The sequence below is a fragment of the Hyaena hyaena genome, unplaced genomic scaffold (genome assembly GCF_003009895.1).
Source record: "Hyaena hyaena isolate Hyena2069 unplaced genomic scaffold, ASM300989v1 scaffold_459, whole genome shotgun sequence".
In the NCBI taxonomy this organism is placed as follows: domain Eukaryota; kingdom Metazoa; phylum Chordata; class Mammalia; order Carnivora; family Hyaenidae; genus Hyaena; species Hyaena hyaena.
In genome coordinates, this window is record NW_024081093.1 from 951,697 (window position 1) to 968,220 (window position 16,524).

At 38.8% G+C, this 16,524-nt stretch overlaps 1 protein-coding gene across 17 annotated transcripts in view; it reads right to left on the minus strand.

Annotated features, from left to right (window-relative positions):
- CLASP2 (cytoplasmic linker associated protein 2) overlaps window positions 1–16,524 on the minus strand; it is a 180,867-nt gene that overhangs the window by 131,238 nt on the left and 33,105 nt on the right. For 16 of the 17 annotated variants that reach the window (XM_039253708.1, XM_039253706.1, XM_039253705.1 and 13 more), the window contains exon 7: window positions 15,338–15,408. In XM_039253708.1, the coding sequence (XP_039109639.1) occupies window positions 15,338–15,408 (71 nt within the window). Of the gene's footprint in view, window positions 1–9,813; window positions 10,206–15,337; window positions 15,409–16,524 lie in introns of those variants that run through there. The other variant, XM_039253721.1, reaches the window with a different exon arrangement.

The window sequence follows — 16,524 nt, forward strand, 5'->3', positions numbered from 1 at the left end:
CAAATTTTAGGACAGTTTGTTCTCCTTCTGTGAAAAATGAGGTTGGTATTTTGATAGGGATTGTATTAAATGTGTAGATCACTTTGGGTAGTGTAGACATTTTAACTGTATTTGTTCTTCCAATCCATGAGCACAGAATCCATTTGTGTCATCTTCAATTTCTTTCATCAATGTTTTATAGTTTTCAGAGTATAGGACTTTTATCTCCTTAGTTAAGTTTATTCCTAGATATTTTATTATTTTTGGTGCAACTTTAAGTGGGACTGTTTTCTTAATTTCTTTTCCTGCTGCTTCATTACTAGTGCATAGACATGCAATGGATTTCTGTACATTGATTTTGTATCCTGTTACCTTACTGAATTCATTTATCAGTTTTAGTAGTGTTATGATAAAGTCTTTCAGTCTTTCTATGCATAATATCATGTCATCTGCAAACAGTGAAAGTTGACTTTTTCCTTACCAGTCTGGATGCCTTTTATCTCTTTTTCTTGGACTGCCAGTACTATGCTGAATCAAAGTGGTGAGAATGGACATCCTTGTCTTGTTCCAGAGTTTTGGGGAAAAGCTCTGTTTTTCACCACTGAGTAAGATGTTAGCTGTGGGTTTTGCATATGTGGCCATCATTATGTTGAGGTATGTTCCCTCTAAACCTACTCTGTTGAGTTCTATGAAAAATGGACGTTGTACTTTGTCAAATGCTTTTTCTGCATCTACCGAAATGATATGTTTTTTGACCTCTTTCTTGTTGATGTGATGTATCACACTGACTGATTTGTGAATACTGAACTACTCTTACATCCCAGGAATAAATCCCACTTGATCATGTGAATGACTTTTAACTTATTGCTGAATTTGATTTGCTAACATTTTGTTGAGGATTTTTGCATCCACGTTCATCAGAGATGTGGGCCTCTAGTTCTCTTTTTTTTTTGTAGGTTCTTATCTGGTTTTAGTATCAGGGTAATGCTGGCCTCTTAGGATGGATCTGGAAGCTTTCCTTCCTCTTCTATTTTTTTGGAATAGTTGGTTGGGCATCTGACTTTGGCTCAAGTCATGATCTCACAGCTTATGGGTTCAAGCCCCAGGTGGGGCTGTGTGCTGACAGCTCAGAGACTGGAGCTTGTTTCAGATTCTGTATCTCCATATCTCTCTGACCCTCCCCTGCTCACGTTGTCTCTCTCTGTCTCTCAGAAATAAATAAAAACATAAACAAATAGTTTTGTCTTGCTGTCTGTCTCTTAGAAATAAAAAAAAAACATAAATAGTTTTGTCTTGCTGTCTCTCTCAGAAATAAATAAAAACATAAATAAATAAATGAATAAATAAGTAAATAGTTTGTCTTGCTGTCTCTCTCGGTCTCTCAGAAACAAAAACATAAAAACACAAATAAATAAATAAAGTTTTGTCTTGCAGCACCTGAGTGGCTCAGTTGGTTGAGCGCCCGACTTTGGGTCAGGTCGTGATCTCATGGTCTGTGAGTTTGAGCCCCGTGTCGGGCTCTGTGCTGACAGCTCAGAGCCTGGAGCCTGTTTCAGATTCTGTGTCTCCCTCTCCCTCTATTTCTCCCTTACTAGCACTCTGTCTCTCTCTCTCAAAAATAAGTAAAGATTTTTTAAAAATTTTTTAAATGTTTGTCTTTTTAAATTCACTAGTTGAATTTTGGTAGCAAAATCTAAGCTGATTTGAACTCAGTTTATGGAACAACATGTGAACTGACATGAAGCTATTTTTTGCCTTAATTAACTCATTGTGAAGTTGCATATACTTAACTGTAAAAATATTAATGTGCTTGATTTCGAGGTACAGCCCAAGACGCAGTTGGGAGTTTTTGTATGATATATGGCTTATGATCATTGCTTTTCTAAAATCTGACATATTCATAATTTCAAAACATAGCTGGTCCCCAAGGTTTCAGATAAGAAATTGTAAATTCGTATTACCATAATCAGATTCCTTCCTTTTTCCCTTCAAAAGAAAGCCATATGTTCAAATGGCTATTCAAACTTTCCACTTCACTTCTACGGGTACATGTATTGCAAACCTGAAATTCCTGCCTCTGAATTCATAAGGATGCAAACTGTTCCATCTTTATATGCCAAACAAAAGGTCAAGCCAAAACTGTATACCATATCTCATTAAAAAAATTCATTTTGTGTGGCTTTTCTTCAGTAAACCAATCAGTTCAGAAAAAACCCACGTCACAGATTTTCATGCACAAGTATACTGTTTCATATTAGTTTCTTATACCAAAGTTCCTTTTTTCTCTTGAAGTTATATCCTTCCTAATTCTAATTAAAACAATGAGTAGGATGACTCTGCATTCCTGAATAATTTTACCCTGTTACCTATCTAACAATGACCATGGTCATATTTAACAGCTAAATTAGCAACAGAGATTAGGAAACAATAATAACTATAAGTTCGTACTATAGGTGTCTCGGAAACTCAAACATGCTTACTCGTTTGCACTCCCCACTGTGCTTTTACAACAGAATACTTCCCTAGGCTTTCCTCTGACCTCACAGGTCCCTCTAGCTCAGTCTCTTCCTCCTTTAACCAACCGCTAATCTTGAGTATCATCCTTCTCTCCAGACTACACACTTTCTAAATGCCTTCATCCATTCTCAATAGTTTAAAACACCTTCTGTATGCTGACAACTCTGAGATATTTGTTTCTAGCCTATACCATCTCTGAATATCAGATTTACATATTCAATTGCCCTACTAAACATCTCCCCCATGGATATCTCAAAGGCAGCTCTAACTTGACATGTATAGCTTAACACGGGCACCATCTTCAAACCGGTTGTCCTTAAGTCTCCTACTCTCCCAGTAAATGAAATCACCATCTACTTAGCTGCTCAAGCTCATGATATAGGAGCCCCATTCCAAGTTCTCTGCCCTCATCTATCAACAGTTCTTGCACATAACTCCAAGTTAGATCTCAAATGCACCTATTTCTCTCTATTTCTGCTGCCACTCCTAATCTAAGGCCAAACCAGGATCATCTCTGCCTATCCTGCTACAACAACCTCTTAACTGGCTTTCCTGGTCCTATTCTTGACCTTCCAAACCCCAAAGTCAACAATGGGATCATCTAAAAATATAATTTGGATCGGTGGCTACTGAAACTGTTAAGTGAAAGGCTGGTGGGAAACTTCTGAAGAATAGATCAGACTGATAACGCCTGAACGTTCTGTTGTATATTAATATCACACACAAGAAGACAATCAGGCACTGATTTTGTCAGGTTCTGACAAAACACACAATATCATCTATAAAAATGTGTGTCCAGGAGCACCTGGGTGGCTCAGTCGGTTAAGCATCTGACTTCGGCTCAGGTCATGATCTCATGCACGGTTCATGAGCTCGAGCCCCGTGTTGGGAGAGCTTAACCCCACATAGGGTGAACCACGTGTCTCTCTCTCTTCCTTTCCCTCTCTGCCCCTCATGGGATTCTCTCTCTCTCTCTCTCTCTCTCTCTGTCCCTCACTCACTTGTGCCCCCCAAAATGTGTTAACCCCCTCAAAAAAAAAAACCAAAAATAAAAAATTCAGACCTGATTCTGATCAAGCCATTAGCAGAATTTTTAATTTTCAGGAAATAAAGGGGATATAAAAACCTTAATAAACAAAAACATAAAACCAACATGGCAATATGATAATCAAAATCACATTGGGAAGTGGGAAAACTTTACCTGATAGATGTTTTTTTCTTCAACAAAAAAGTGGCAAGAGGAGAAAAAGACAACAGCTCTAGGTGAATAGAGCCTTAAGTGACATATCGACCAATTGCAATGGTGAACCTTGTTTCAATCCATATTCAAACTGTAAAAAGATATTTAGGAAGCAACTGAGTAAAACCTGAACACTGAATATTTGACACTAAGGGTTAACTTTTAGATGTGAAAACTGGTTGTCAATAAAATATATCCGGGTAACAAACGAACGAAACCTGTCTTTTAGAAAGTACTCTTAATTGTCTTCTTAAAAGACTTGTTACTTTGTGTGTGTGCATGCGTGTATGCATGTCTGCACACACACCCCAGTGCAGCATGACAGGCAGGGCTGGGGCAGACAGGTAGGGACACGGATGAAAAAGATTGGCTATGTATTGATAATTTCTTGAAGCTGGCTAGTGGGCAGTAATGGAGGTTTGTCACAAAGGTCTCTATTTTGGGGTATGTTTGAAATACTTCCTTAAAAGAACTATAGCAATTTGAATCACTTTGCTCTCTTGTTTAAAACCCTGTGATGGAACCCTAATAAAATTGAAGCAGCATCACAAAACCACAGAAAATGAGGCAGGGAAAGTATGTGAAATCGGCAACCAGAAGATAGCAACCAATTCTTATAAAATGCAAATTAAAAAACAGAAACCTTTTGAAGAATAAAGCCACAGTAAGGCTGCAACTCCTAATTCTCAGAAGCAGACTGAAATAGCAATGAGGACTGATCTACCTACCTAGATTGACAGAGAGGTGACAACCTCTAAGCCAGCAAATACAGGAATGATTTGCAAGGAACCACTGAGAATCGATGAAATGATTTCATCATTTAGCTCTTCCCACACCCAATTAGGAACCACCAGAAAATGGAAAAAGGTTTAGTTTTATAAACTTTTGTTAAAATTAAAATGTAATAGAAGGATTAGAAGAGAAAGTCAAGGAACCCCTAGAATACAAAGAGAAAGCCATAAAGCTTAATAGAGAAGACAAAATAAAGGACAGTGAACCCACACAGGATAGTGCAACAACTATCTGACTGGTTAGTAATTCCTAAGGAGAGACTAAGACTAATGAAGGGGAGAAACTCATCAAAAAACAAAACAAACAAACAAAAAAACCAGTAGAAGATTTCTCAGTTAAAGAAAGTCACACAAGTCTTCAGAAGTAAAATAATCAGTAAACATTTAAAATACATTCAATTTAAACTAAAACAGAAACTTTCAGTAAAATGACTAGAAATTAAAAATCCAAGTGCTTCAAAATAAAATGACCAAATTTTAATATTCACATAAAGATGCTACACTTTCAGCAGCACAGTTGATCTTAAATTAACAATTTTATTTATAAAAAATAAAATCCATCTTCTATAAAGTTTAAAAGAAACAAAGAAATTTGATAAAGTCTCTTAGAATTTCTAGGTAGGTATTAACTCACTAGTTAAAAAACCTACTTGAAGTCTTACACCCTTTTCTTTAAAGAGGCCCATTAAACTTTAAGACCTTTGATAGTTCAATGAAGTTAAGGGGCAAACACAATTTAAACCGTCACTTAGTATTAATAAAATTGAAAACAACGTATTTCGTGACAACCATACTATCAAGTATGTAATAAATGAGGCTCAAAATAAGGCTTATTTAGAACCATTATAAAAACCATGTTGGGTAAATTTCCATGACCACTTCAGTTGGTCATAAGCTGTCAAGAACAGGGACACCTGGGTGGCTCAGTCGGTTAAGCTTCCGACTTTGGCTCAGGTCATGATCTTGCGGTTTGTGAGTTCGAGCCCTACATCGGGCTTTGTGCTGACAGCTCAGAACCTGAAGCCTGCTTTGGATTCTGCATCTCCCTCTCTTTCTGCCCCTCTCACACTCATGTTCTCTCTCTGTCTCAAAAGTAAATAAACACTAAAAACAAAACAAAAAACAAAACATCAACTATACATTCTACATGTACCGAGAGAGAGAGAGAGAGAGAGAGAGAGAGAGAACTGCCTATATTGCTGAATGTCCAATCTTTTATCCCTTGTAATTTACTTTTTCTCCTTACAGACTCTTTGTTTTTCCCATTATCACTGCTCCTAGAAAAAAAGTGTGGCCTTTTTGCCAGTAAATTAAAGGGTTGCTTTCTTTCAGTGATTTGTATTGCTCAGCTCTAGCACAGAATATTCAAGGGTGCAGAAGAGGGGAGATGTACCCAGCACGGTTCCTGCTATTGCTTCCTACCCGGGAAATCAGTATTGATATGTCAATCTGGAGTGATCCAGAAGGCTTACCTCTAGAAATAAAGTCAAGGTTATATCATCACTTGTATATGTTTTTTTTTTTTAAACGATTCATGTTTGGAAGAATAAACTATTGAAATGTTTAAGTGTAGAAACAGTCTATTTGCAACAAAACCTTATTTCTTTCCAGCCCTTCTGCAGCATAACAACCAAAGGCCAAATTCCTCTCATGAGCTTTTGAGGCAGATTGCAGGGCTCCGTGCCACAAAATAATCCTACAGGTTTTTAACTCTGTATGGCTTGACTGCCCCGAGCTACTTCACAATCATCTGACTACTTGGTTTTATATTCCTGGATAAGGATAAAGAAAACTAAACACAAAGGCACGTAAAAGCCACCCTCAACAACTCTTCACTTGATAGTATAGTATCTCAGTTTGCTTACAAATAAAACTGCTAATAAAATCTTGCATATGGTCTTCAAGTTAAGCTTATGTAACATATAGTTAATAGATAACAGATTGATAACCAGAATATGTAAACAGCAACTATCAAAAACAACAACAAAGTCAAATAACCAAAAAATTGGCTAAGGATGCCAGAATGCAATCTACAGAAAAGGAAATACAGATAATCAACATCTTAATCAACTTTATCAGACAGCAGAGAGGTATCTAAAAATGTTTTTCATCCATTTGATAGGCAAATTTTAAAAATAGTAATGATAGCGAGGGGCGCCTCGGTGGCTCAGTCAGCTGAGCCTCCGACTTCGGCTCAGGCCATGATCTCACGGTTTGTGGGTTTGAGCCCCATATCAGGCCCTGTGCGGACAGCTCAGAGCCTGGAGCCAGCTTTGGATTCTGTGTCTCCCTCTCTCTCTGCCCCTCCCCCATGCATGTTCTGTCTCTCTGTCTCAAAAATATAATAAACATTAAAAAAATTTTTTTTAAATTAGTAACAATAGCCAGAACTGAAAAGAATGCTGGACAGCAGGCACCGATGGTGGAAATGTAAGTGATAAAACCTCTTTTGGAGGAAATTAGCTATAACTAACACAATTTGAAATGAATATGAGCCTACAACCAGAAATTCTGCTTCTAGAGTATTTTAAGAAACATATATACACATGTGTATATATATATATATATATATATATACACACACACACACACATATGATTTGTAGAAAGGTATCTCAGAATCATTTAGAAAAATTATAGGTGCTCAAACAACCTCAAATTCTTTAACAGAAAAAAAATGGTTATCTGCATCCATACTATGGAGTATTTATTATGCAACAGTTCACACAAACAAAACAGTTTACACATGAGGACATTAAAAAAAAATAAACAACTATGCCACATTGAGTAGACATAGCAAATGGTGAAAGTACTTTCAGAACAGTAACATTTATGCAGACGGAGTCAAAACAAAACCATTTATTTTGATTCTTAATATGCATGTAAGGCACAGTGCAAGGTATGCAAAGACAAACACCATACTAATAAACGTGCTTACTTCTCTTTATACCTAGGCTTGAGGGGGTTCTGAGGGGAATTTTACTTTATCTGCATTGCTTGGATTTTTGGAAAGAAGATATTTCTGTTAATTAAAATGAAAGAGTAAGACACCCAGGTTAGAAACAGCATAATCCATCTGTTACACATGTTCACCTGACTGTAGTATGGTGTAAGTACACTGTATGTGAGGAAGAGTAACACACAGAGAAGTGAACATGAAACCATTAAGAACTACAAATCCCCATATAACCTGTTACTACATGTATATACTATTTACATTTCCCGTTTTTATTCATGTTTTTATTTATTTTGAGAGAGAGAGGAGTGAGAGAAAGAGAGAGAACGCGCGCGCACACACACACACACACACACACACACAAGCTGGGGAGGGGCAAAGAGAGAGGGAGAGAGAATCCCAAGCTATCAGCACAGAGCCCAATGGGGGCGCTGAACTCACAAACTGTGAGATTCTGACTTTAGCTGAAATTAAGGGTTGGACACTTAACTTACTGAGCCACCCGGGTGCCCATTTTTATTTTTTAATTAAATTAAAAACATTTTAAAGTAAACTCTATGCCTCAAGGGGGACTTGAACTCACGATCCCACAATCAAGAGTCACGTGCCATACCAACTGAGCAAGTCAGGCACCTCCCCCAGACTTCCTATTTTTAAATGAAGATGCATTACTGTATTAATAAAACATAACGAAGATATTCCCATTTTGAAGACAGAATGAGCAGGAAGGTTACCTTCCAGGCTTTATAAGAGGCTGTTACTTCGATTTTTAAAAATCAGTACATTCTTAAATAGTCTGAATGTATTTATGTATTACTTGAAAAAAGAAAAATTAAGTAAATAGCCATCGAATCTATGTTTAAGAAATAAAGGAAAAGGAAATAAAACCTCAATACGGCCCAAATCAAATGCAACATTTAGAGTTGCCTATAAGTTAAGGTTTAAAACGTGTATATATATATATACACGTGTATATATATATATATATACACATATATATATATAAACCTGCAATGTCCTTAATTATGAGAAATTAATTTATCAATTTTGATGGATTTTGCCTCAAAACTCAGTAGTTAAAATTATTTCTAGAAAGACACATAACATAGTTACATAAATTCTTGGAATAAACCATTACACTATCAAAACAAAATACACTATCATATTTCCATTAACACATACATAACAGTTCAAATGGCTCTTTACCAACATCATCAATTTGGTACATTTGCACCCCATTCCTCATAGTCCCAATGGGACAAACTGAGACAGAAGTCATCATATTGTCATAAGGAAGAATAAAACTGTTAGAGTTAAAACTTCTGAATACAGACCAGTGTTCCTTAAGAACCTAGAGGAAAATACACAGAATATTTTTGAGGAACTTCAAATTCCCCTTCATACACATCTCTGGTGTTGATGAGATTATGAAGTATACCTCTAAGCATCTTAACAAAAGCTTTAATAAGGAAAAAACCCACAGTCAGGTAATAAGTGTTATGAAGGATAATACCAAATGCACTGTGAGGTTCTAGATTTGGTTCTGGTTTGCTCTCTGTGCCTACATGTGGAAGTTAACACATCAGCAAGCCTCAGTTTCCCAACCCGTGAAATGGAAATACCAAGATACTCTGTACACTTCGTTTAGTTACGTACCTGATGAGTTAATGTATACTAAGTATACTAAAGTGCTTTGGAACACTACAAAGCACTATAGAAATATTTTTTAAATTACTCTTATTGAAATAAAACACTGGTAAAATCAATTTTTAATCAAATTATACCCTGCATAGTATCTGTAAAAAACTAAATATTTTCTAGAAAACTATTTACTGGGGCCACTGACAAATCACAAGCCTAGTAAGTAAAACGGTGTCTGTGGCAAGCCATTTTGCTTCTTGACATACTTCAGGACCACAGCATTCTACTTGTTGTCATCTACAGCAGGAGAGGTGACAGGCTGCCTGACCAAAGCTTCCTGCCCAAATCTGTCATTCTTCAAAGGCCGTGTTCTGTCCTAAAAGCTTCTGCATACATCCCATGTTTCCTCCAACATCCTTTCACACCAGCTGCCAGAGGCTGAGGGCTTGCTTGGGTTGTAAGGTAAATGGTCATTTTGCTGGACCCTGTGCAGACGTACTAGGTAGAAAAGAACACTGAACGACAAGTAAGCACACATGTGCACATATGCACACACGACTGTACACACACACACACACACAAGTGTCCTTCATTCTTCAGGGGCGAAATGTATGTCCTACACAGCGAAGGATCGCCACTTTCAAGGGAAGTGTACCACACAAGCGTAAGAAGAAAATAAATCTTACTCACCATCTCCCATAGCCATTCAGATGGTCCAGGGAGCGCTACCAAACCAAGAGGTCAGACGGCCCCGCAGATGAATGCAGCTGGGAGCCTGCGCCACTGGGCTGGGCCTGCAGCCTGCAGCCACCCCGAGCGAGCTCTGTGTGACCCAGGCCGCGCTGCAGCTCTGCACCGCAATAGCCAACAGCTGCTACTCCACTTCAAAATAAAAGTCTGGGGTCTCGCAGAAAACCCTCGTCTACGCAGCAGAAGCTCGCAGAGCTTCATCAAGATTATTCTTTAGCTGCATGTAGTGGTGACACACGGGTTCTGCTGCTTCTCCTTGTACTGGCTGCCCGAAATTTAATGCAAGAAAAGCTCCGGGAGCCAGCAAATGCCATCCCACTGGGGGACTCTTAATGCAATCATCAAAACACAAGGCATGTGCTCAGCAATCATTTTCTGCTTCTCTAAAGATACCCCTGGAATCAGTAGCAATCACATGATCTGGGGGATTAACTGATTTGTGCCTCTGAAAAAGGTTTTCATCCTTCTGTCGTTACCTTGTAATGTTTACGACAGAAGCCTGCTACGAGCGCACAAACAGGAACAGCCCCGTTTCCATGATTAACTGCTCTCATTATGCAGGAAGCATTTCTGGCTGCCGTAAACAAATCACGTCAAAGGCAGCCCATCAAAGGCCGCTCTGTGTGCGGACAGCAGAGCCACACGGAACAAAGCTTGCTCCTGCCGGAGCCAGGGCCTCACCAGTGCGCAGCTGCGGGAGCGGGGCGCCCTCCGTCCGAGCAGCACGACCAGAGGCACATTGTCAAGCTCCGGGAAGGCCCTGGGGCTCACGGTCACAGGCAGACACCCCTTAAAACCCGTCTAAGAAAAGGGTTGCTTTGCTTCTCACTAAAGGGTATGGTACCAACACAGAAAACGCTAGACTTCAGGTTACCTTCCTGCCAAGTATCAAGGTAATTTCAAGGCTGGATATCTATGCTTTGTTTTACTGCCAGCCTCCAAGAGCAAGTCTCTTCCTGGTAGCTATTTGAAATGGAGAGGCTGGGAAGTATTTTACAGTGATTTCACCCCAAGATTTCATGAGGTCCTCCACACACGAGGCAAATCAGAAGTATGCAGAGGTTTTTCACTGCGAGAGAGAAAGACTTGCAGTCACAGCCACCAACACTGTTGGTGTTTACATCTCCGCGTAGGAGACAGTCTAGAAAGCTCCATGACAACAAGAGGCCCGGCCATAATCACAGGGAGTCTGCAATGCTCAGCCCTTTGCCTCCTCCAGGGCTGGTGCTGCCTCCTTCAAGCCTTGATCTGATTAATGGTAAGCTCGGTTTCCTTACAACGGCAGGGCGAACGCCACTGTAGCCGGGGATCCTGCCTCACTTACTTTGTAATACGAGAATGAAAGTCAGGCTCGAAGAACCCTCCAGACCAAAGAAAAAAAAAAAAAAAGTGTGCTTCTTGCCTTTCTAAACTAAATGATATGCTCAAATCTCTGATGACATAATTTATTTTGCGTCTTGAGTGTGCTGAACTAATGCTCTAGAAAATCAAGTCAAAGAATTCAACCAAAACTGACATCAAAAGAGTACAGAGGGGCGCCTGGGTGGCTCAGTCGGCAGAAGCGTGCAACCTCAGCTCAGGCCATGATCTCCCAGTCTGCGAGTTAGAGCCCCGCGTCGGGCTCCAGCTGTCAGCACAGAGCCGCTTCGGATCCTCTGCCCGCACCACCCCCCCCCACCCGTCCCCCCAACCCAGTCCCTCCCCTGCTCACTTTCTCCCTCTCAAAAAATAAAATAAACATAAAAAAAAAAAGAGTACAGATATGGCGATTAGGAAAGAAACCAGAGACAAAAGCATGAAATGTAAAATTATACACCGAGGCATGCACAAGGCAGAAGATGCAGACTAAAGAGAAAACATAAACAAGACTATTTCTTCAAACAGTAAGTAAATGTGACATAGTGTTAGATCATGTCACTCCCAACGCCCTACGCCTCTCTCCAGCCTAAAACCCTTCCTCTCCCAGAGGTCTAGCAAAACTCCCAGAGCCCGTAACAAGGCCCTCATGTCATGCTTCCTGCTCATGCTTCCAGCCACAGCTCATACATGGTCTCCCTTTCACTCACCCCTAGCTCCAGCCAGTCCTTAAAGACCTTTTCTGGTCACATTTTCTCTACCCGAGGCACGTTTCCTACCATTTACCTCATGGCTAGCTCACTCTCATATATCAGGTCTTAATTCAAGTATGTCAACTCTCAGAGAGGCTTGCCCCACTAATTATGTCTAAAGGGGCATCACTGAGTTACTCACCATTTCATACCCTATTTACTTTACTTAGCGACAGTTCAGACTTTCAGCTATAATGACTCTTAAGAACATATACCACCTTTGTAACAAATCCTCTGTGGTTTACTGTTTTTATCTTTGTCTGTTTACTAAAATGAATTTTTCATCCCCAAACACTCTAAGTCAAAATACGAAGTATGAGGTTTCCTTATTACTGTTTCAGGCAAAGACACACTAAAAAGTTTTACCTACCATAACAGCTTCTAGACTATCATACGGAACAAATCTGAACTGAATGCCACATTTGGGTGAATTCACAGCAACCTGCTTTGTGTATCTATGTCCATCACGTACGGTCTTCTGGTCTGTCATGCGCAGGGACCGTTCACACAAGGTTTTGTGTTGAGCCTTTACTCCGCCCTAAAATGCTTTCCTGTTCTGTAATTTTAAAGTTTGAGGCTGAGTGCACAATTACAATAAACCAATGAGGACTGAAAATTTTGTAGGGAAAAATCGTACAAAAAATTTTTTAAAAAGTATTACTTTGGGTACAAATTTTTGCCCTCAAATTGTTACTTACAAAAACTTGTTTTCAGTGTTCAACTGACATATGTCTCTACCTATAAAAATTATTTAAAAAATGCTCATGGGGCACCTGGGTAGCTCAGTTGGTTGAGCATCTGGCTCTTGATTTCAACTCAGGTGATGATCTCACGGTTTGTGAGTTTGAGCCCCATGTCAGGCTCCACACTATGTCAGCGTGGAGCCCGCCTGGAATTCTCATTCTCTCTCTCTCTCCAAAAAAAAAAAAAAAAAAAAAATTACTATCCTAGATTGGGATAACAAAAACCATAATGTTGATGGAAATAATTTTTCATTTAATGGTTTCACTTAGTGGTGAGGATTTTAGGAATAATTTCACTTCATTAAACAAAGGGTAGTTGTATTTCTTCCATTATTAGCTGTAATCACTGTGGATATTTATTCATGTACTTGTTTATAATCTATCTCTCTCACTAGAGAGTAGGCTCCCTGAAGCATACTTTGTCTTCTTCACTATTGTGACAATATCTAATTTATATTTTAAGATTATTCTCACTTCTGGGTAGAAAATAGATTCTAAAGAGCAAACCCGGAACAGGTATCTATTGCAGTAATCCAGGTAAAAGCTGAAGACCCAGAGTGGGGTTGTAGCAGTGGAAACAGGAAAAAAAAACAAAACAAAATTTTAGATGTATTAGGATTTTAAAGGTACACAGATGTGGGGTCAATTCAGGTTTCTAGCCTGAGGTACTGGTGGTGACATTGACTGAAATGGGTAAACTGGGGGAATGACAGGTTTGAGAGGAAAGTAAAGACAATGGGCTTCCCACTTGTAGACATGTTATTAAGCCTGAGATGTTTATGAGGCACCCCAATGGAAATGTCATCGAGGCCACAGGCTACCAAAACTAGAGCATGAGAGAGATGAATCAGGGCCAAAGGACCACACATTTAGTTAGAAGCCAAGAGCAAATAGTTATCATTTAAAGCTTTTGGGCTGAATTTCATTACTGAGAGAGAATACAGCCAAAGTAGAGGAAGACCTGGGCCCTGGGACTCGCCAACGTGATAAATAGGCTTCCCTCTTCTAGTCTCTTCCTTTATTAACAAATCCATTAAAGTGTTTTTCAATGACAGGATTACACTGTCATCAAAAACATCCTGACCTATTTCTACATCCCACTGTGTGTGTGTGTGTGCGCGTGTGTGTATCAATATCAGACGTTAACGTTCATATTTGACCACACTTAAAATATTCAGATGCTAATCTCCAATACAAATAAATGCGAGATCCTAACCCCAAACCTCCTGTTTATGGAGAGATAAATAAGAGAAAAAGAAATGGGAGTTACCAGAATAAAGAATATAAAATCAATTTTGAAGGTAACAGAAATAACCTCACAAAATACAAGAGATAGCACTTTCAAAATAAGCCATATTCATATAATAAAAAATATCTTAAATTTATAATATGCAAGATGCTTTTTTTTTTTTTAGAGTTGTAACTAGAGTGTGGAGTACACAGAGGAGGATGCACTATAAATGGCATGAAAACACAGCCATCCCAATCCAAGGAATTTTAACAACTATCCATCTTCTTGCTGTTTCTGGTTTCTATGGAAATAGAGGGAACTGCGGGAAAAATAAAGATAAGGTACTTAAAACACCTTCTATTCAGAGAAGAGTGAGAAACAGCTGGCAGTCAGGACTGGTAGCGCTGAAGCCAATTTATGCTTCTGGAACTAAGTTTAGATTTGGGCAGACAATCTTTTTAGCACTAACTCTCACTCCATCTGCCTTCCTGCAACACAACAAGACTCAGTCTTAGTTTCATCCAGAGAAAAAGAACTAAATTATATTAGTAACTGGTTTTCCCATTATCTGACCATACAACAACTCACACACCCAATTTTCCCCCCCAACATCATTTACATTACTTAGCTAACCACACTCTCTTTTATAGGAGCCTGCTTTCCTAGGTGGAAAAATTGCCTAGAACTATCTTTGGAAGTAGAAGATATTCTTCACATATTTGGCTAATTGTTGTTTAAAAACTAAAGTCTAAGTAAATGCTGCCCAATGAAACCAAACACAACCAAGCACCCTTACAAAAAGAAGAGCAACCACAAAATCGTGTTAAGTGCCACATATCAACCTGAAACCTCTCTGAATTCCAGCTTGGTCTCATTCTACTTGAGAAGCCAAAGGAGGCCATGCTGGTGCAGTTCCTATGTCTACATCTCTTCACTGGTATCATTACTGAGAGTCTCCACGCGATAGAGCCCAACAGCCCCACAACTTCTACTAAAAACAACTCAATACAACAATTACTCTGAGAATAAAAAACCTTGTATTCATGAACCATGGAAGGCAAGAGGGTCAATATTTCTTCAACTCAGAAGATACAAAAACTCAGGCAAAAGAAAAGTATCATTTTACACCTTTGAACCATAATTAAATTTTCAGTTGCTCCAAAAGATTCCGAGAACAGGTAATGGGAAGCAGCGTGTAAAGACTTTGTTATTATGTCCTAACTAAGCTGCAAGCCACAAAATCACATCTGCTGTAACAGTGATAAAACAGTTGACCTGAACCAGTGATAAAACAGTTGACCTGAAAACATGTTTTAGTATCTAAAACCTGGCTAAATAGTCTTAGAAATGTTTGAGAACTGGGATAATTTCATTATTCTTACCTTTGCAGACACTCAAAATCATACCGCCTGAATTTTGCACTTCATCAAATTTGGCAAAAATCATCTCTAATCTGGGAATAAAGAACACATTTTGTTTGTTTTACATACAGTTTAAATAGAATTTCTTTCACTATCTCCCGGAGAGAAATAAGGTCAGGGATTCAGCTGGTTCCACACGACTCTAACAATGGTCTCACTCACTGAGACAAAACACAAAGCCCGTCCCTCCTGAGTAGAGAAGGAGCCAAACACAGGCGTGTCTCCACGCAGTTTCGCGTTTCCTCATAAAATTATTTCTCCAAACCCATTAGAAATCTTTTAGTTACAACCTCATAATAAATCCACTCAGTCACCAAGACATCTTTAGAAAGTACATACAATCATGGAAAGGAAACTTAAGGCTAACATAACAACGAGATATAAGATGTCAGAAGCTATAGTAATGCAGGTATCACTGATAATCTGACATTTTCTCTATTAACCTATTTTCATTCAACACCAATTCCGTTACTGCTTCTGATTTTATATTCAGAATTACTTTCTATACTTCTATTATTTCCTATTACAAAAGCAATGTACATTCATTATAAAAGAAAGCTAGGAAATATAATTAGGAACAAAGGAAGAAAAAGCCAAAACAACAATCCTACCATCTAATTTTTTAAACTGTATGCTTTCTGATGGTTTGTGTGTGTGTGTGTGTGTGTGTGTGTAACTATTTTTTAGTTCACTTAGCCTTTACTTTCCAATATATTTGGCTACGATTTATTCTCAAAGTTATGGCTTAGAGATTTGGGGAAGGGAAGAGGGACATTTTCATGTTACTTCTACTTGTCAGATGTTCTCTGACTCACGTTTGTTTTTGTCACAGTGTCATTTCTACAACCTTAGTTAAGCTATTGGTCCACATTTTGTCATTTCTTACTTGTAAACTGAGGATACTTTTTGTCTTAAAAATATTTTTTTTAGCTGAAAACCTAAGAACTCATCATAATGAGATTTCTAAACCTTAACCCCACCTCCTACCCCCATTAAATTCAACAAATAAAAATATTCACATATCTGGGGCACTTGGGTGGCTCTGTGGGTTAAGCCTCTGACTTCAGCTCAGGTCATGTCATGATCTCATGGTTTGTGAGTTTGAGCCCCACATCAAGCTCTCTGCTGTCAGCACAGAGCCTGCTTTG